This window comes from Amphibalanus amphitrite, unplaced genomic scaffold (assembly GCF_019059575.1).
Source record: "Amphibalanus amphitrite isolate SeventyFive unplaced genomic scaffold, NRLGWU_Aamphi_draft 000191F_arrow, whole genome shotgun sequence".
NCBI classification, from domain to species: Eukaryota; Metazoa; Arthropoda; class Thecostraca; order Balanomorpha; family Balanidae; genus Amphibalanus; species Amphibalanus amphitrite.
The window spans coordinates 495,509-515,759 of NW_024881686.1; the positions used below are offsets into that span (position 1 = coordinate 495,509).

A 20,251-nucleotide genomic window follows, 5' to 3' on the forward strand; every position below is an offset into this window, starting at 1 on the left:
AAAAACAAAAGCTTGAAACAATTTTCCTAAAATAGTGCCTACTTGGATATAAGCTAGGACCTGTCCACCTCTAGAATTCCAAGTACCAGTCTGGACAGTTGACAAGCGCACTCAAATCCGAATGTGAATCGCGTTGAAACCGTTGAGAGGCGTCGGGTGTTTTGTTTGTGTGTGATACTGCGTTGGTTTCTTAATTTATGTAAGCTTCACGTGGCAGATTTCATGTGATAACGAACGGAATCAGGATCTGCGACCCCACAAGGTGACCATGATAATAACGAACGGATCTATTCTAATCTCATCTATTCTGATCTCTGTTACCTACATTTGAATATGAATGCCTGCATGTAGGTCCTATGTAATGTCAACTCTTGCCATTTTGATGAATATTTTGTCCATTTTCACTGCTGCTTCTCATAAAATTCATGAAAATCATGTGTCAAAATTAAAACCAGCACAACACCCCCCATTTCAATTTAATTGTGTACCTAGTGCAGTGTCACTGCTCGTACCTCGTAGTTGTAAAGCAGGCGTTATACTTCTATGTATACTGTGATGGGCTGTGGCCTTGAGATGTGTGCTATTGGCATTTTTTATTTATTTACTTATTTACTATGCTACAAACCCACAGTGAATACAGCAGGGCTTGCCACTTCCATTTGGCTAGTGCATAGCTGTCACTTCCGTTATTAGTAGAGCAGACGTCACACGAAGGTTTTCCAACCAAGAAGAGGTGCTATGCCTGGGCCCTGGAGGTACTTCTTTCTAACAAAACCTAAACAAACCTAACCTAACCTGACCTAACCTAACCTACAACCTACAACCTAAAAACCTACAACCTACAAACCTACAAACCTACCCTACAACCTACAAACCTACAGCGCCTCTCCTAACTCCTTGGTTGGAAAACCTTTGTGTGACATCTGCTCTACTAACGCCTCACTTCCTACCTTCCTCATCCTGGCTGTTTGGAACAGTCAACAGTCAACACTCAACAGTGTCAGTGTGAGCTCTAATTTGCACTAGCTCTCCGTCCACATGTTGTGCTCAGCATGCCATCAGCCAACCAAGCTTAAAGCTTGGCGTTGCTGGTTCCCTACTTGTTGTAGTTTCTGCTTTTTGCCCCACCAAGTTTGGTTAATGTTGCCAATTGCCATCATTTTTCCTTATCTTACCTTGTGGTGATCTGGTTGTAGGAGGGCTCAATTGACCTGTGGGACCAGGTCTCATCATGCTTCCAGTAAAACTCCCAGTATATTCAGCCTCACAGTATTCATATAGACATTGTTTGGATACCAAGGAGTTGAAATGTAATTGAATACACTACTAGTATTCTAGGGATAGATATAAAGTTAAGACTGCTAGTGCAATCTGGTTTCATCACTGATAATGTCCCATTGATGCAGGTACCCTAATGAAGTGACTGGGCCTAATCCATAAAGTTAACCAAAAATGTCTGTGCAATCTGTATTTACCTTTCAATTGTTTTATTTTTGCTGTTGAGTGTTGTTCTTTCATGCAAAAGTGCTATATAGTTCCTTGAATCAAAGGGCATAACCTTAGTTAGACACCTGTTTCTTTAGATTACAGATAATGGGTGATAAGCCATTGCCTCTTCGTTCAGTTACTATATTTGGTCTTAAGATTACTTTTATAGTTCTGAACTTATTTAACATTCATACATAATAGGTACTTAAAGTGACCATCCCACCTTAACCCGCGCCCCGTAGGGGGGGGGGGGGCGAAACGGCCTCCCTGTCCTTTTCCGTCGATATCTCCTAAACGGCTGGAGATATCGCCACCAAACTTTCAGGACCTCTCCGGGCATCAATTTTACACATTGTGACCAAAAAAATTTCCAGAGGCTATGATAGGTTGGCCACAAATGACGTCAGAATGACGTCATGTTCTGCCATTTTCGACCGAAAAAGACCTTCGCGAGAAGAGCTGTCAGGCCTACAGCTTTGAATATACAGAAAAATGCAGGGGTAGCCAGTAACGGTAAAAGTATACATTAAGTCCGAGTGACTGATAAAAGATAAAGTTTTCATATTCTTACATTATTTGACATCCTGAATCCAAAAATGATACTTATATGTCCTGGAAATAAAAGAAAAACATAATCAAACCTGACCTAACCTTACCTATTTACCTACAACCTACCAACCTACAACCTACAAACCTACAACCTAACAACCTAAAACCTACAAACCTACCTAAAACCTACAACCTAACCTAACCTAAAACCTAAAAGTTTTGCTGTTACATATTTGTATCAACAGCGTCACAATTGTCCACTCGGACCTAATATATACTAATGCCGCCAGTAACAGTTGGTAGCATTAGGCCAAATGGGCGCTCAAAACCCTGTGACGAGCTTTATCGAATCGATACCCATGTTTTTTTGCATAAAATGGGTAATACCCATTTTATGCAAAAATATCAACTTTGAAATTTGACCTAATTTGACCTGACCTTGACCTGACCTTCACCAAAACGTGACCTAAGCTGGCCCCCAAAGGCTTCCTGACCCGCATAATCGCATTTGTTATGTAAAATGGGCCATAAAACATGTATCACACGACACTTTCATATTGTGACCCCAAGTGACCTGGCCTCTTTGACCTGACCTGTGACCTGACCTGGTATCAGTGACCTCATATAGCGAAGTATGTGTTTGACGAACAATGTACCATCGATGGTTTTCAGTAACTTACTAATTTACTCGCTTTCACAGCACATTTCTTGAATTGCCTGTGAACGGTGAAAATCCGACCTTTGACCTGACCTGTGACGTCATCGGTTTGACCTAGGTCAATGAAATTCGGTCACAAGGTAGTTCCCTAGTGGGGCTATCGAACGCCGTTTGAATTTTGAAAATCGGCCGGTAAATTTCCGAGATCTTAGGGGGGGGGGCGAAACGCCCCCCCCCCCCTACGGGTGGTACTGGTAGGGTCCGCCGGTAGCCCTACGGGGCGCGGGTTAACATTAGTTTTGAGTTGAGATAGCCAAATTGGTGGCCATGGCCTGCAAATACCAGTTTGGTTACTCACAACATCGAAAAATGCTTTAAATCGGAGATATGGAATTTCAAACTTGCAGTTTTCGGATTCTAAGGGGCTAATGCATTGGAATGCCCCCTTAGAATTTGTGACGTCAGCGGAGATCTAACGATTTTAAATGTATTACTAAAACGTTTGGTATCACGCGGCGGTATATGCTGTTTTGCGCGCAACAAGTGCCGCACTTTCAAATAAAGTCGCTAGGAACAGCGGAGATCCCAAAAAGTAAACAAAAGTAAAAGCCTAATATCTTGAAAACCAGTGAATAGGTATTTTTCGGTTAAATTTGGTAGATACTCATTTTTGATCTTTCCGAACCAAGGGACATCACTTTTATGCCAATTAATTAACTTATTTGAAGGTGGGAGGGTCCCTTTAAAGCAAGTAGCATCTAATAAGAAAGTCCTCTTTCATGAGTGACTTGTTTGAGTAATGATATCTTTTAATCCAATAAATTGTTTGTTTTTCCTCAGGCTGCTTCTACATCAATTCGCTAAATCATGGATGAAGTTTTTGGACTTTTGAAGCTGGGTGTCAATGTGGACATTCAAAGAAGTGATGGTAAGTACTGGTCGTGTACTTATTTCATTCATAGCAAATAGATCATTTTGATTGCTGAGGAATGCGGTAGATTGAAGGATGGAAACTTTTTTAAACATAGGTTTGCAGACCTCTACCACAATTCCCGACCAAAGTTGTGTCGGTGTCGCGCTTCTTATGACTGGCAGATAGCGATCATTCCCGCCGTTTCGTCTATCCTGACTTGAGTGGGTGTGTTCATTTGTATCTCGCTCGGCTGTTGCCGTGCTCTGGCCTCGCGTGCGACCCTTCCCTCCCTCCCCTCAGCTTCTCCCTCTCAGGGCCACAATGCAGGTAGGGGGGGGGGGAGTATCGCGTGCCCGGCTCGACTGATTCCCGGGACCGCGAGTAGATCAGATGTCGTCTGGTATTACATTCCATCCACGAGTGCCGTTTATAAGTGCTTATGTAAAGCATTGGAGACAGTTGTTCAGATTTTGGAAGCCAACAATTGCTGAACTGTACAATAAGCTCTATTTGTTTTTTTTTTTTTACTTGCTGTTCATAGTAAAGAAGGACTTTGTCTAAGGATCATACGCCATGAAATCATACAAACTTTAACTACACTAAGATGACACCACCGATGTTCATAAGTTCTCTTTTGTTGCAATTATGTGAACCATTGTCGCTCTATTTTGAATGTTTGGCTCTAAATATCGGCGACGGTGAGGGCGTTCCCTCACCATGGCGCCGGGTGTCTGTCTGCCTCACTCCGATCGGCCGCGTCTGTCTGGGGCGGAAGGTGTCGGGTCTGCGTGGGCTGCTCGGCGGCGCCGCATATGGCGGCGACCTCGTCCGCCGAGCCGCACGGCGGCGGGCGGAGCTCCAAACCATCGGGCTGCGGGCGGAGCTCCAAACTATCGGGCTGGGACGGGCCACGGGCGGAGCTCACTGAAACCTGGCTATGAACCGGGAGTGTGGTTTTCCTTCTCAGCTCCCGATCAGGCTTTGATCAAGCTCTTTACATTTCGCCTGGGCTTTGGCTGCGCTCAAAACACCCAGTCTGGACTTTGATGGAGCTCCCTGCGCCTGGCTGGGACCCGGACGGTGTGGATGTGAGCTCACATAGGTGACGGGGCGCGACTGTGTCGGCCCTGATCCTCTGTCTGGACCTCTGGGGTCGGCCGGCGCCGTTCCGGCCGCTCTGCGATCGGCCCCGGGGTCTCCCGGCGCCGAGCTGGGCGTGTTCTCACACCGCGCAGCACCGACCTTCATCTGTTGTGAGCTTCCGGCACGAGACCGAGGGCGTGGGAGGGCGTCTTCTCGCGGCACCGCTGTTACCGGGACGAAACTGGCAGCCATTGTGAAGTGATTTCGGGCTTTTATGTCGATCTTGATCTTTCGGAACATCAGATAGGGGAAGTTGGGGGAACGCCGAATACTTTTTTTCTGACGCCCGTAGCACGCAAGGTAGACAACATAAGCTATTCTTGTTGGCGTCATTCGAGAGGCCAGTCTTTTGCCTTTCAAACATACCAGGCGCATTTGATGAATTCGCATACCGTTAAGCGCACAAACTAAAAATATCATAGAAGTGACTTTTTCGGCGTTGCCCCGGACTGCGGGGAAAGCCGAAAATGGGAGAAATGATCTACGGGAATGCCGAAATTGATGTTTTGCTATTTTATCTCAAATTTTATCCAGAATTCGTCAAAGCTGACACGCGTTTTAAGAGCTTGAGGACGCTTGGTGCACACTGGAAGTTATAATTGTGTGATATAATAAGAAAAGGCCAGGTAAATCATTCCTTATGGTAACAGGCCGTTGTGTCGGTTAAAAGTGTAATTTGTGTGACTAAAAATACGCGTTGCTATTCTACAGCGGTAAAGTTCACGTAGCGTGCTTTAACGCGCGTAATTGCACGTTTTCGGCATTACCCCAGCCAGCCATACTTTCATTTGCAGGCCCATAACTTTTCAACGTGCTGTATAAATTTTAAATAGGAAGCACACTTATGCAAAGACGTGCTGAAGATTACTTGACCGAATTGGCCAGACAAACGGTAGCATAATGTTTAGGAAATGCAGCTTCGAAGACGCATGTAGTGCAAAGGAAACGTACCTACCTTGAAAACACTCTTGGCGCCCTCACAGCCGAAGTATTCCGAATGACGACTGGTAACAAACATGCGAGTATAGGTAATCACTTAAGCTTCAGAGCATCACTGACAGGTGGCATCCATGTCGTACGGTTTTCGAAATATATCGAATTTTGGCTTTGCCCCAACTCCGGCATTGCCCCAACTTCCCCTAGGTAGTGAAAATCTTATCATTCACAAGTCATTTTGTAGATGACTAGACAGTGGACAGCGGAAACTTGTCCGCGTATTCGCCAATGATTCATTATTAGCGTGTCTGTGGTTCCTTCTGGCTGCAACCCGTCTTTGCACACTAACGTTACTCTTCCTGTTGCGTCTTATCCCATGCTGTCACAGCGCCACGGCGTGACGGAGCGTGTGAGTGCAGCCGTTTCCGGCAATCACCTGTGCGCGGGCCGTGGCCGGTGCGCGCGGAGCCGTCCGGGTCCGTTACACCGCCCCGGGCGCCGCGCCGACTGATCACAGAGAGCGCCGCCGCTGCTGCTGCTCCTGTGTCTATGTGGTGCGGCTGTCCGCGCCCGCCGCGGCCGGCCGGCCCGCACCGCTCATCCTCGTTCTGCAGAGTGACGGGAGCGTCAGACGGTGGGGAGGGGAGAGGATGGATTGTTTGCGCATGACGCGGGGCTGCTGAAATAGTGGACATTGTTTGGTGATGTGGAGGGTTGCCGCTATGGAGCGCGATATTCACCGGATGGCGATGATTTTAGCTTCACGGAACGATAAATTTCGGCATCTTTGCAAGGTGGTTGCTTGGATTAATGGTGAATTAGACGCGACAGGCGGCTGTCTGCTGCACCCCAGTCCGGCGGCCGTCTCACGACTGCCCGTGTCGGTATACCGTTCGGTGTCCCACACTGGGTCTCCGGCGCGGCGGCCGGCTGTCAGCTGAGAGTTGCTCTGCGCACGGCTGACGCGCCACGCGCCGTGACGCGGCATTGTGGGTGGGTGTCGCTGGGTATCGCCGCGTGCCGTGGGACCGCTGCAGGTCCCAGCACGCCGCCAGCTGCCGGCACAGATCCACCGCCACCCCATGTCCAGACTGGAGCTGCTTTGTGCTTGTATCAGAAAGGGATAACATCGCGACAAGTGCAGACGGGCCCATGGAACCTCTTCGAGTGTTGTCAGCTGTCTTAACCTATCAGCGAACGCTACGGATCACCGCGGTGTTTGCAGACCGACTGTCGCAGAGTTTTCTTCCTCTGTGCTCGCTGACGGCTCTACCGTATATACCTGGATATACCCAGGGCACTGAAGAGTCGATATGTTGCGGGCCAAGTGCGAAGGCTAGTCCATTCGCGAATGGCCTAGTCCAAGTGCGATAACGCACTTGGACTAGGCCATTTGCGAATGGACTAGTCCATGTGCGTTATTGCAGTTGCCTAGGCCGTTTGCGAATGGACGGGCGTTTATGCTCCCAGTCCAAGTGCGAAGTCAGGCCAAGTGCGAAATATCCAGCAATACAAATTCTGTATTCTGTGTGAAAAACCACAGGGGGGTTGAAAGCAACCCCCCTGCAGTGCGCGTATTGTTAAATGCAATGCAACACAACAGTTTTTCGAACACTCACCGCACCGCACTCACCACACACAAGTCGCACCGTCCCGGTACACCACACCAGAGCAGAATGAATCGAGCGCCACAAACTCGACCAAGGTCAGGTCGGGTCATCAGCGGGGAGCCAGGAGTGTGTGTGTGTGTGTGGGGGGGGGGGGGGTCCGGACCCCTCCGACCCCCCCCCCCCCGTCGGCGACGCCCCTGCATCGACCAGCGGTCCCCATTCATTCGGAATCGTACCCCAATCCGAGGATCCATGCTTCCGGCGGCTAAGTGCAACGCCACAAACCCGTCCGTTCGCAAACGGCCTAGGCCATTCGCGAATGGCCGGCCATTCGCAAACGGACTAGTCCGTTTGCAAACGGACCGCCATTCGCAAACGGCCTAGTCCATTCGCGAATGGACTAGTCCGTTCGCAAACGGACTAGCCTTCGCACTTGGCCCGTAACAGATATACCCTTGGCTCCGGGCTCGTTGGCTCGAAATTTACATCTTAGTTCATTAGAAGCGCCGCCCACTGTCTTCTCTCCTCGCGGCGCGATGCTGAGGACAGACGTCTGCCGTACCGTCCGACCGGCCGGCGGTGGCTCTGGGGCGACCTTGGCCCCCGTGTGGGACGTGTCAGCCGAGTTACAGATCGCTGATAATGCAGGGGACGAACCGTGATGACCGCGGGCTCCGGGCGGCTCGTTCTTGTCACAGCCCGTATTATTCACGGGGCTGGCGGAGTGCTCCCTCCCCACTCGATCACGTTGGCCGGACCAGTGCAGTGGTGCAGCGGCCAGCTGCGGCGCTGCACCCAGGTCACGTGGCCAGCTGGGAGCTCAGCCCGTGTACCCGAAATGGTAATATTTCGCAGAGCGAGTTGTAACTTGTGACCGCTCCAGGAATTGGCTATCTGGTATGATCAGACCTCTGGGGTCATGTCTGGCCGGCCGGCCCGGCCCGTGGGGGCTGCAGGACGTCCGGTAAGGGGTGTTATTGGGCCAGGTGGGTCACGGACCGTCCCGGCGTGACGACCTTGACTGCGCGGAGACGCTCGAGGGGCGTGCCGCGGCCGGCGCAGCGGCTGGAACACTGGAACAGGCCGGATCGGTGCCGGGTGTCTCTGGCTGGTCAGAAGGCGGGACTGGGCCGTAGCTGGGATGGGGAAGATGGGGGGATTTTGGACAAGATATCAAAGTGTCTAGACGGCTGTGTTGTGGTTCGTCCGGTTAGTGTGGGCGGGTGTGGGATGGATCGGGGACGGATTAGTGTGTGTAGGGGGATAGTTATTGGGCAGGTACTCGGGCGCCGCCCCCGACCCACCCGCGGAATCGACCTGGCACATCATCGCGACGCGCCGATCGGTAACGTCCCATCTGTATTCATAGGATGGCTCCATTAGGACTGAAGACGTCGCCATAGCGAGGGGGCGAGGATGACCTTGTTACGTTAAACACGGCAGTGTCTCCGACTGTCTGACTCTCCGACATGTCTGTTAACACCACGGCGTCGATCATGAATTGGGCTGGCCGACGTGTCCGATTGCTTGTGTGATAAGATTGAAAGTGATTTATATCTTGCATTGTGTGATTGTGGTGATGTTTTTATTTAACTTTATCTCGATATGCGAGTGCCCGATAAAATGTTTCAAACGGCCAGCCCAGTCACTGCCAGAATGGAGGCCACGAAAATTGGACGGGGTCACTCCGTGACCTCGCCATGTGTTTACCGCTGTTTTGCAGGCTGCATCGAGCTATTGCCAAGATGTATTAGCACCTGCTAATTGGCTGCAATATTTACGACCTTGCTGGGTGAATGTTAAGGGCCTGTTTTGGTATTCAATGAGTGTATTTGTGGTGCTCTAGCATCGATTACAACGTGTTTAAATGGAAAACATTACCTTCTGAAGGACACCGTCGCCATTTCGCTTTAACTTTCTAGAATAGCGTGCCCTTCAACGGATGTTTGGTCTGGAAGAAGTCCCCCTAGGGCTTGACCCAATGTGTGTGAGGTGAGGTATCCCCCGTGCGGCCTGTCAGTGACGTGTGTGCCCCTGTTGGCAGGTCGGATTCACTCGGCAGTCATATCGGGGGTCAACAATGACGCCAAGACGGTCACCGTCGAGTGGTTTGAGCGGGGAGAGACTAAGGGAAAGGAGGTGAGTCTGCGCCGCCCCCAGCTGCCCCCTCACTCTACCTCTCCTCGCTCTGCCTCAGCCGGTCCCTCTCACTCCACCATATCATACATACCCCCGTGTCCCCGGCGGGAGCCTCGAAACATGTCCCCAGTCTCGGTCTCCTGGGGCCAAGCTCGCACCGTGGCTTGAATTGAAAAACAATTGGTTAAGTTTTGCTGCGGTCATACATTTATGACCTACCATCCATCACCCGTTTGGCGTAATTCACATTGGTCAACATCAGTATCATTTTTCGCAAACAAATTCCAAGTAATGTCAGTAGGTCACCTGGCAATGCGTGGCCCAGTGTTACGGGACAGCGTAGGATAAAGGGTATAGGTTGATTCACCGTTCAGGTTTTGGGCTGGACGCCGGCCCGTCCGCCCATCTCCACTCCGCCGCGGCCCGCCTGTGTAATCGATGGCCGGCTGATGCAGATGGTGGAGTCCCAGTCGGGAGGGGGGGGGGGGTATCACACTCATTAGGGCCTGGCTTCACCGGTGCTAGCAGCACGCTGCTATTACACGTGTCAAATTGGGTTTCCATGGAAACATCAACATTCCATGGCGTCGTCAAACTATGTGATGTCATCAAATATTGCTGCTAACATCTTCACGGCCGTGCGATCAAACAAATGTATCAAACGCATTCAACGAGACAGCAACTCTGTTCCAAACGTAGCTATGAAAAAGCTCACGAATTACACGAAACGTCATTAAAGTGACGTCATCACATTACGTCAGCTCGCGCAATTTGATAGCAGCGTGCTGCTATCACCGGTGAAACAGGGCCCAGCTGGACCAGAAGCGGGGGGGGGGGGGCAGTCAGTCAGAGCAGATGTGGAGCGTAATTAACCGGCGGCGAGAGTGGCCAGCTGGTGTATGTCCGTTCCGTTGACTGGCGTTTGGGTTTGTATCATACTATGCGGTAACCCGGCTTGCTGTAGTAATAGCTACATGTTTTTTTTTTCTTCAGTTGGTACCGTGTGTTGTTGCCAGCTGTTATCCAGATGCCTTTTATTTCGGTTATCACCACCTTCGAACCAGTTGCTGTCGTGTCCCCCGCCATTTAAACGCCCCCGCGGGTCGCCTCCTCTCCGCTCCGCGGAATTTCCGGGCCTCTGTGACCTTGAGCTCTGTGTTTACATAACACGCACCTCTGACTCAGAAGTCTGGCCCTGACCATGACCTTGACTGCCGACTGGTGTTTGTTTCAGATCGAGATCGAGTTGATATTCAACTTGAACCCGAACCTGGCGCCGTCCGAGCCGCAGAGTGTGATTCCGTCCAAATTGAGTCGGGTGAGTGTGGCTGGACAGGGCTTCCCTCCCCTCCCTGCTGTCCGGGGCTGGGGCGGGAGGCCACGCCCCGGGGCGGCCGGGGAGGTCGCTGACCGCTAGCGTGAGGGTCCGCTGTGACGGTACAGTTACTGTCCACAGTGGAAGTTATAGGGAACTGTAGTAGGCGATACGAACGTCAGGTCAGACCATGTTATACTGGAATGCTGGGATTGTAACCGTATGTACCCACCGACAGCAGGCGTGCTGGTCGGCAGGAAACCTGCCTACCTGAGTACGAAAACAGTGGTTCGACGTTAGCCTATCGATCGGAGCGATTCAGGGTCGCCGTATTATGGAAAACACCACCGGTCTGTCAATGTGGCCTCGAGTCTGAGTCACCGGTGACTCACACTCAGGGTCGGTGACTCCTGGGGTGGTCGACTCAGGACGCAGTTTGTGGGCGCAGTCAGGTTCGACGCCTCAGTATGGGTCGGGGAACTACTCGAACGAACCCCTGCCAGCGTGGGCTGGGACCCTGTTCGAATGAAACTATCCGAACGCGGCTGTGACTCCGCTGGAGCGAACCCCTCGGAGCGCGGGCCGACCAGCGATACAGACAGCGTGATCGATATGAACTCGAACGGGTTTGACCGCGCCCACCAGCTCACACGTCCACTCTCCGTGGGACTGGATGCAGCTGCGTAACATCATGGCAGTCTGATCTGAGCTACCGTCAGTGGTGGCAGTTGCTGGTCTGGTGTTTGCGGGAGGTGTCAATGCAACTCCATGCCGCCACCGATGGGCGTCCTCCTGTCCCGGGGTGGGCCGTACCCCGCCCGGCCAGCCGGTCCACCGGGCGGCAGCAGGTCCGCTCAGCGGGCACGGCTGTGCTCCAGTCGTACGGGCATGGCCGCGTCGCCAGGAGACGGGCACAACACGCGGCAGTCGCGGCGAACAGCGGCGATCGATCCGCGTTGTGCAGGCACGCCGCTCACAGGGTGCAGATGAAAAACGGCGCCGGGCGAAAGTCGCCGCTTCACTAATTCATGAAAGAAAAACTGGGCGGTGTTGACAATCCGGGGTTGGGTCATTGCAGGCTGAAAACTCAGTGTTAAGTATTCCTCGCACGACATGCCAGAGAGAATCCAGAAATATTTAATTCCCGAGACATGCTTCAACGCTGCCCTAGGCTTTGACGCTATACCTGGTGTTTGACCTTTCGATGTCATTCGACCTGAATTGGACGGCGGATGACCCACGGTCACGGATACTCAGAGCATGCTGCCACGTGTAAGCAGTCAAGGCTGTGTCCCTGAGGTCTGTGCGGCCGCGCACTGGAGAGGCTATTAAAACAAATAGCACGCAAAGGTCGCTACCGGTCGATGGCCGGAATAGATTGACCGATCGACCAATCGGCCGACTTGTTGAAAACCGCCTTGGATGGGCGCGGGTCTGACTGCCGGTGGAGCTATGCGCGATCGCGTGGGTTTGAATGCCCAGTTGGATGAGCTGCATCATGCAAGTGACGTGCCCCGACATGACAGATGTGATGGACGTTGCCTGTCGTGCTGATGACTGGATAATCGCTGCGCCGGGTATCACTGTCGGCTCGAGTGAAGTAACTCGTTTGTGGCAGCGCTGCCCGAGTGAGCCGTCTGCATTTCAGGAAATGTCATAATATGGCTAGCTAATGTTATGACCATAAGAGTTAATATAGCTTCAGTAGGTCCATTTCGCTTTATTAAATAGTCACATATTTGCAGGTTTTCTTTGAAATAATGTCATCAATGAACATTGAGTGGAGATTGTGAATTGTGAAACCATGAAGAGAACGAACTGTTTCATGTCGCTGATTGATGTTTGCCTGTCGTACATCGTCTGTTTGGAGGGTATTTGTGGGCGTGACTCCACACTACATTTTTTATTTATATTTTTTTCACTACATTTTCCATTCTTATTTAGAGATACAATAGAAACAGAGTCCAAACATCTGACGTCAGTAGTGTACCGGTCTGTGGTCGGGACGTCACCTCTCCTTTATAGAAATCCGGCTCCGATGCTCTTACACTCTGCGTGTTGAAGCTGGCTGTGTGTCGTTTGTTTATTGGGGCTTTAGGGCACGCCGACTACCAAGGTCATTTTGCGCCCATATTGGGGGCTGTGCTCAGTTTGCTCACACTTATCGGCCCCGGCAGAGGCCCCCACACGTTGCCCGTTCGTGGGCCGGAGACACGGCTGACCGGGCGCGGTGTGTTGGACGGGGCACGTCACAGGGTCACTGTACGGGGACTGGGGGATGTCGAGTCCCGCCCCGGGCCAGACAACGGCGCCGGGCGCCACACCCCGTACCAAATCACGGCACAGCCAATAGCTGAGCGCCGGCGCCACACCCGCATCAAGCCACAGCACATACCAGCACATAGGTAACCCCGTACCAACCATCACACAATATAGCGCATCACGGCGCCGGGCACCACACCGGACACCAAACCGCAGCACAACACGGCACATCCAGCGTACCAACCACGGCACAACGCAGCGCATAGCTGAGCGCCGGCCACGGGTCGCACTGCAGCCAACGTACATAGCATGAAAACTGTCAAGCCCAGGTGGTTGGGCTGTGGCGCCTCTGCTAGCAATGCGTAGTGCAACCAGCCATAGCGTGGCACCTTCCTCTAGCCACCATGTGACAGTTATCGCCCGGTCCACTGGCCACTCTGTATCGGTGACCGCCTGCCGTCTGTTCCGTGGTGATAGTATCGGGTGGCCGGCTGTCGCTCTCTTTGAGACGATGAAGGGCACTTCGTCGCCCGTCTGACCGTCTTGCGATCTGAACCGTTTAATATTTTCATTAGTTACCTAGTTCGCTTATACAAAGAAAGAACAAGAAGAAACGAATCGTAAGGAACTCCGAAGATTCGCTTATCCGCCTCATGTTGCTGTCAAACTTTTTTGAAACAAGCGATCGCTTCGAAATGCTTTGATGTATGGACGCATTCGGAAATGCCGGAGTTAGCCGCAGGGCTGACACCTCCCGGGTGGGCGTATTGACCGCGCTGTGCCCGGACCGCCCGACGACGCTCCGTCCCTCCGCGCCCGGCGACCGTCGAACTCGACAGGGGCGCCGCAAAAACGACGGGCCGGCGCTTCGAGCGGCTGTCCCCGCGCCGGAGTTGGGCCGGTCTGTCGGCCACGACACTGACGGAGCGTCGGTGTCACCGGGGCGATCGACGCGTCGGCTGTGAGCCATTTACCGCTGTGCCATGGCGCAGCTGTCTTCGGGGAGAAGTAAAACGGCTTGTGGTTGGCAGCAGACGGGTGTGAATGGTCTGACGGGAAGGGTCCATCGAAAAGAGACAGCGTACACAGGGAACAGACAAGAACAGGTAGCGTACACTTGTGAACACAACACGTTTTGCGAGCTGCTTGCAGACGCTGGCATTTCCAAGCGTCTGCGTCAGCTGGTTGGTGGTCTGTTGGGACCACATGGTAATTGCTCGCCAGGTGACTGCGGTCGCTCTCTGTGATCGGTGCCGAGTTTTTACACAATGCGGTGGCGGTTGGATGTGCGCCGGGCAAAGTGGCTGAGATGCGATCCTGCCTTTTTGTGAGCCGACCGGCGGGTGGTGAATGAACTGAGGATGGATATGTGCTGCTGTCGGAGAGTGAGCTATGCCTGGCTGGTGGACGGAGACGGCACGATTGGAATGTCTGAGAGCTGAGGTGAAGGCATATTTGACGTTGCTGGTGGCACAGGAATACCTCGGCAGGCTCCAGGAAAATGCAGCTGGATTTTGCTGCTTGAGCTTTTACATTGCGGTCTGGCCTGCTCTCTATTGAAAATCCTTGTCGGATTCCCAAAAATAGTTGTCATGCGATAAGAATTGTTTGAATGTAAAAATCTCACTCGTAAGTCGTAATGCATATGGACGAAGTGCGCGGTACGATTGTGCTATCCTGCGTCCCTCCCGTTCCCTCCGATTGATATCATGAATCATGTCTCATCTTACTATGTTGTCTAGTCATGCCTTATCTTGTTGCGTATTTGTGCTGTGCTGCTTGTGCTCTTTCATCTCGCTGTCTCATCCTGTCTGTCCAGTATCCACCCCGTGCTGCCAACCCTGTCTTGTCCCACCTCACCCCACCCAATCCGCTCCCGGTCCTGTATCCTGACCTCTCCTGTGTTGTCCGCCAGTCTGACCCTCAGCTGCGGCGCGGTGACACCACCAGTCGGTCGGAGGCCTCGGCGGCGGGCCCGTCCTCATCCCGACTCCGGCAGCGGGTCACCAGCAGCACGAGCACGAGCAGCCGGGCGAGCCGCGCTGCCAACCACACCCGAGCCGTACGGTACCGCCAGACCTGACCCGGGCCATCAGTAGGTACCAATCAGACCCGAGCCGTACGGTACCGCCAGACCCGAGCCGCACGGTATCTCCACTTTCCAGACCCCTCCCCGCGGCCAACCACACCCGAGCCGTACGGTACCGCCAGACCTGACCCGGGCCATCAGTAACAATCAGACCCGAGCCGTACGGTACCGCCAGACCCGAGCCGCACGGTATCTCCACTCTCCAGACCCCTCCCCGCGGCCAACCAGACCTGATCCGTACGGTACCGCCAGACCCTGACCGGGCCATCACAGTCACCCCGGCCAACCAGACCAGAGCCGTACGGTAGCACCAGTCCCCTCCCGCGGCCAACCGGACCCGAGCTATACGGTAGGTAGCACCATTCCGCCACCTGGGTCCTCACTGTCCCTCAGTACCAAACAGACCCGAGCCGCACGGTGTCACCAGAATATACTCGCTTGACGCGTCAAATCTCTTCATCATTTGTCTGTCACTCCCGTCATTCTGTGTAAATCTAGCTGTCCCTTCACAAGTAATTGCTCTTGTTTAGGCCAGGAATCAAAAGCATGCCTCGCCTCACCTTGCGAGCTTGTTACGTTCGTTTCATCGCTTCCGAGTATTATTAATCTCTTGGTACGCGGCTCTCCGGCTCTTCCAGCCGTCCAGTGAATACTGAGTGTTGCTTTGGACTGCATCGCTGTATGTATATCACGGCCGGTGTTGTCAGTAGTCGGCTGTGTGCCCCGGATACCGTGCCGCGTCCTCCAGTGGCCGGCTCCCGTCGCTGCCGGGGGCGCCGCTCTGACGTGCTTCCCCTGTGGATGGACCGTTTGACCGGCCGCCGGTCGTGAGCCGCCTGTTCCCCGGCCGCCGGACGGTCATTGGGTATGCAGGAAGCGGGCGCGCCGCTGACAGCTCGCTCGCTGCCGGCGGCCTTGCCACTGGGGCGGACGGGGGGCGGGGGCGCTGCTAACCCAGATATCGCATGCTGGGTCGGCGGGGAGCTGGGGTAGACGGGAGCGCCCCGACACGCCCCTTTCTCCCATATTAGGGCGGGAAGGTGAGCCGCCGCTCAGATGCGTCACCTCTGCAGACCCTGCAGCCCGCCCCTCACCTCACCACCCCCGACACAGACCCTCCGGCACAGTGTCGTCAGCGGGCAGCCCGCAGCGAGTCTGCTGGGTCGGATGGGTGTCTCTGTGGTCGGCGGTTTGGCACCGAACCGCTCGGCACCGTGTGTAGTCTGTGGCACTGGCCGGCCACCTGACGGTCACATGTGGCCCAGTGTGCGAACAGGTCCCCGGTACAGGCAGGCTTAGGTGATGTGTTTCCTGGGGATGCTGTTCCGATAAGGGCGCTGATTGGTGACGATCTGTCGGCCGCTGCTGATGTTACGGCTTTTTTGTGTAGGTCTGATGACATTCCGCAGCCTGCTATTTCTCACCCAGCTTACCGTTTCTCAGTTTGCCAGACCATTAGTCACTGGTTCCCTTTTTATCCAGTGGCAGTGCTCCTTCCAGGCCACCGCTGGACGGTGCGCCGCCGGCCGGCCCGCCAGGTGCCGCCCTTCCCTCCAGGCGGTGGCCAGACGGCGCTGCCGGGCTGCCCGGCGGCGACGTCGGTACGGTCACTGACGAGAAACTCACCGAGGGAACAGCTCAGGGCACGGAAAATGGACAGACGCACTGCGCTCCTATGCTCCTCTCAAGAATTCATAGATAATGGCATCCCTTTGATGTCATGCTAACATTTGTGGTTCTTCGAATGTTGCTGATGCATGTTAACCGTTCAGAGAAAGGTCGAGTTGGTGACACTCTGTTATGAAGTTTGCATTATCTATTGGCGTGTTTTCACGCGAAAACGAATTTATTGAGTGTTCTGAAGGCTATCTATAGTTTGTTATTCCACTGGCGGGGTTAATAGATCTTGAATCAGACCTCCTGGAACATTTCAATCATTTGTCACTCAGTGGATCGATCTGGTTGCAACTTCATGTTAAAGTTCTTCAGAAGAGTCATAAACAAAACAAGTGGGTCGAACTTCCAGTTCTCTCCCTTCCACAGTTTAACAGTTCTCTCCCTTCGAGTGTGCTACTTTTTTGCACTTACACTGATCGAGTCCCGTTCATTTCTCATTGAGCGTCACAGTGGCCAGCCTTTGGGGTAAAAGTTTGATGCCTCCAATGAGCGAACCCGTAGGCACCGTGTGTTATTTGTGATGGCTGTCGATTTTCGATCTGTCGATCTGTAAGGAACCAACTGATCAGTGGATGGGTTCACTGAACTGCCCGCCGTTTTAACGGCTGGTTTTGTACTCTGGCTGGTGATCGCCTCGCCATTGGACGTTGGGGTTGTGAGAGGACAGAGAGTCTCCGGTCTTCTCTGCAGGCTGCCACTGGGTGTGACGCCAGTCATTGGGTCTGTTCCAGTCGCACTTCCTAACACCTCCTCCAAGAGCAAGATAGAGGAGGTCGGAGCAGGGCCCTCCTTGGCTTTTTAGGGGCTAGAGCTGCCACTGGGACAGGGAAGCTATCTTGGAGGAGTTGAGATGTGTTAGGAAGTGCGACTGGAGCGGACCCATAGTCAGATACGCGGCAGTTGACATTACAACCGGTAGTCAGAGTGTCGGGCGCTGTCTAATCCACTGTGTCCAGTATTTACCCCCGCTCCTCTTAGCGCCGAAATCAGTCAAACCCTTCCCGTATCGTATCCCACCATGATTCCGCCGGTCTCTGTAAAAAGTGTTACATTGTGCGCTATGTCGGCTCTGTCTGATACCAACTGATACCTCTGTGAAGGAGGAGTCCGATCTCTCCCCGTTATGGCCCTGCCGTCCGCCGGCGTATTCCGGCGCTCTCCCAGTTTGGTCTGTCGGGGGGGGGGGGGGGCGTCACGCACCCCTATCGACGAGCGTCACCGGCCGGTGGCGTGCGCTGCCGGCCGGCCGGCCGCCTTTGTCAGTCAGTCGGTACACGGGAGCGGGGCGGCAGCGGGCGGCGGCGGCGGCTCGGACGCTGTGTGGATTGGTGGGAGGACCGACGGACTGGCTAGCGTGCCGTGCTCAGAGGACAGTGCTGTGAGAAGAGGACCGACATGGTCAGAGTGGTGTGACTCAGGGCCTGTTGTGACTCGGTGACTCGACGTGCGGAGAGGAGAGGATGCTGTGGGATGGAGCTGTGAGATAGTGCTTACGGGACTGTATGAATATGGTGAACTTATGGTGAAATCTTGGCGGCATCAGAAACAACCGAGTGTGACCAGTGCGGATAGTGGGGAGTAGAAGTGATCAACGCGCTAGAAGCTGTGTTCAGGATGCCCGGAGAAGTGCGGGGAGCGACGAGGGCGTCTAAACCCACGGTACTGATGGCGACAGGCTTTTCCCGGGCTCTGGATGGGGGGGAGGGGGGGGGGAGACATTTGGCTCTTGTAGGTGTCAAGACGTTTCGCTTGATGGACACTAACATACTCGTAAGCGTGTTTTGTGTTTTCGTTTTTCGTTTTGCTCCGGCTGAGCATGATTGTGGTTTTTGTTGTTGATTTAATTTATGGTGCCGTGTGTCTACGGAAGCTTTTTTATTTGGTAAATGCCACTGACTTTTTCATTTTTTTTTTGCAGTACACAAATCGGCAGTCCATGGCGATCCAGAACAACAAATGTAAGTGGCACCGAACGTTCGCTTCAACTTGTCTGACGCCCAAATTGCATGACATTCGGCTGCTTGTGACAGAGAGTGACAGCAAATTGATATGTTTTGACATTTAGTCAATGGACTTTGTTCATAAAACGATTAATAAAAAGACGTGTTGCATCAACACATTTTGCGTCTGCCGTCTATTTTTCCCCGACTTCCTGACTGACAGTGTAACGCCCGGGCCATTTCAGTTTCAGTTTCGCCGTTATTGCTATCATTCAGTCCCGGCTTAGCTTCAACTCAGTACCACTCAACCCCTGTAGTGGCTCACTCAGATCATGCTGTGTAGATAACCCCCTATCCCCAACCGTAAAACAGACCAAGCATTCGTAGACAACAATGTCAATAGATCTTTGTTTCGACCGTGATAGCTGACTCCTGTTGACAGCACTGAATATCTGCTGCACCGTCCGTGCTTTGTGCTGTGAGATTTAACGGGTGTCTTTGTGATCGTTGTTGCATCATCTTAGCCCTCGCTTTCGGTGGCGATACGAGCTTATCCAAGCTCAGGTATCGGGCCCTTTGTCTGACATTACCAGTGCCTTGTAGTCCTGATTGCTCGCGCACTCAGCAACGTCGCAAAGAAGGCCGAACTATGTATATGCATGAAGGAATCCACTCATTGTTTGATTGCCTGTGAATCATACACTCCCAGCTGCGATGATCTCCGGCTTACCTTGACGTGTCGGAGAGAAGTCGAGTCGTGTCTGTGCGTGTTTTATGTCAATCAACCTTTGTTAGATCCTTTATCGTTTACTAACGGTAACCTTATAATCAGTGTGAACCATTTATGATCAGTCTAGCCGACTGAGGCTCGAAGTATTAAGCAGTCAACATTGTTCTGACCTGCCCTGACCGGTCTCTGTTCGGCAGCGACCAAGACGCGCCAGAGTTACGCGCGGCCGGGTCTGATGGCGCTCTCCAATAACGCCGACATGGGGCTGACGGTGACGTCGCGAGACACGGAGAACATCGCGCCGCCCGCCTCCAAGGCGCCGCCCCAGGGCTGTGAGTAGTACATATACCTCCTACCCATGGTCCACCGGTCACTGAGCGTCCCATCGCGCCGCCCGCCTCCAAGGTGCCGCCCCAGGGCTGTAAGTAGTAGCCCCGGCACAGTCACTGGTCACTGAGAGCTCCATCGCGCCGCCCGCCTCCAAGGCGCCGCCCCAGGACTGTAAGTAGTGACTCCCAGGGCTCTAAGTAGTGACTTTACCCGATACAGTACACTGGCCACTGAGGGTTTCACCGGCACTCGGCTGTGAGAAGTATTTCGTCGGATTCACGTTTGCTCTGTGCGGATCTCTTGAGACGCGAGTGAAACAATCCTCACATAGCAAAGAAACATAACCGTTACATTTCACCATCCAATCCAATCTAATGTCGTCTACTCCCTTTGTACTGGCCACAGGACGACATGCGGCACGGAAAACAAACCCCGCTGGAGAGAGTGCGTGAGTGAATACACGCGTGCCTCG

General features: G+C 53.1%; 1 protein-coding gene across 7 annotated transcripts in view; it reads left to right on the plus strand.

Annotated features, from left to right (window-relative positions):
- Window positions 1-20,251, plus strand: part of LOC122384469 (kinesin-like protein KIF2A) — a 27,799-nt gene continuing 7,548 nt past the window's right edge. The window contains exons 1-7 of one of the 7 annotated variants that reach the window (XM_043371875.1): window positions 1-262; window positions 3,536-3,623; window positions 9,342-9,436; window positions 10,671-10,754; window positions 14,929-15,075; window positions 18,698-18,737; window positions 19,647-19,781. In XM_043371875.1, the coding sequence (XP_043227810.1) occupies window positions 3,563-3,623; window positions 9,342-9,436; window positions 10,671-10,754; window positions 14,929-15,075; window positions 18,698-18,737; window positions 19,647-19,781 (562 nt within the window). In that variant the 5' untranslated portion in view covers window positions 1-262; window positions 3,536-3,562. Of the gene's footprint in view, window positions 263-3,535; window positions 3,624-9,341; window positions 9,437-10,670; window positions 10,755-14,928; window positions 15,076-18,039; window positions 18,439-18,697; window positions 18,738-19,646; window positions 19,782-20,251 lie in introns of those variants that run through there. The other 6 variants (XM_043371876.1, XM_043371878.1, XM_043371877.1 and 3 more) reach the window with 6 other exon arrangements.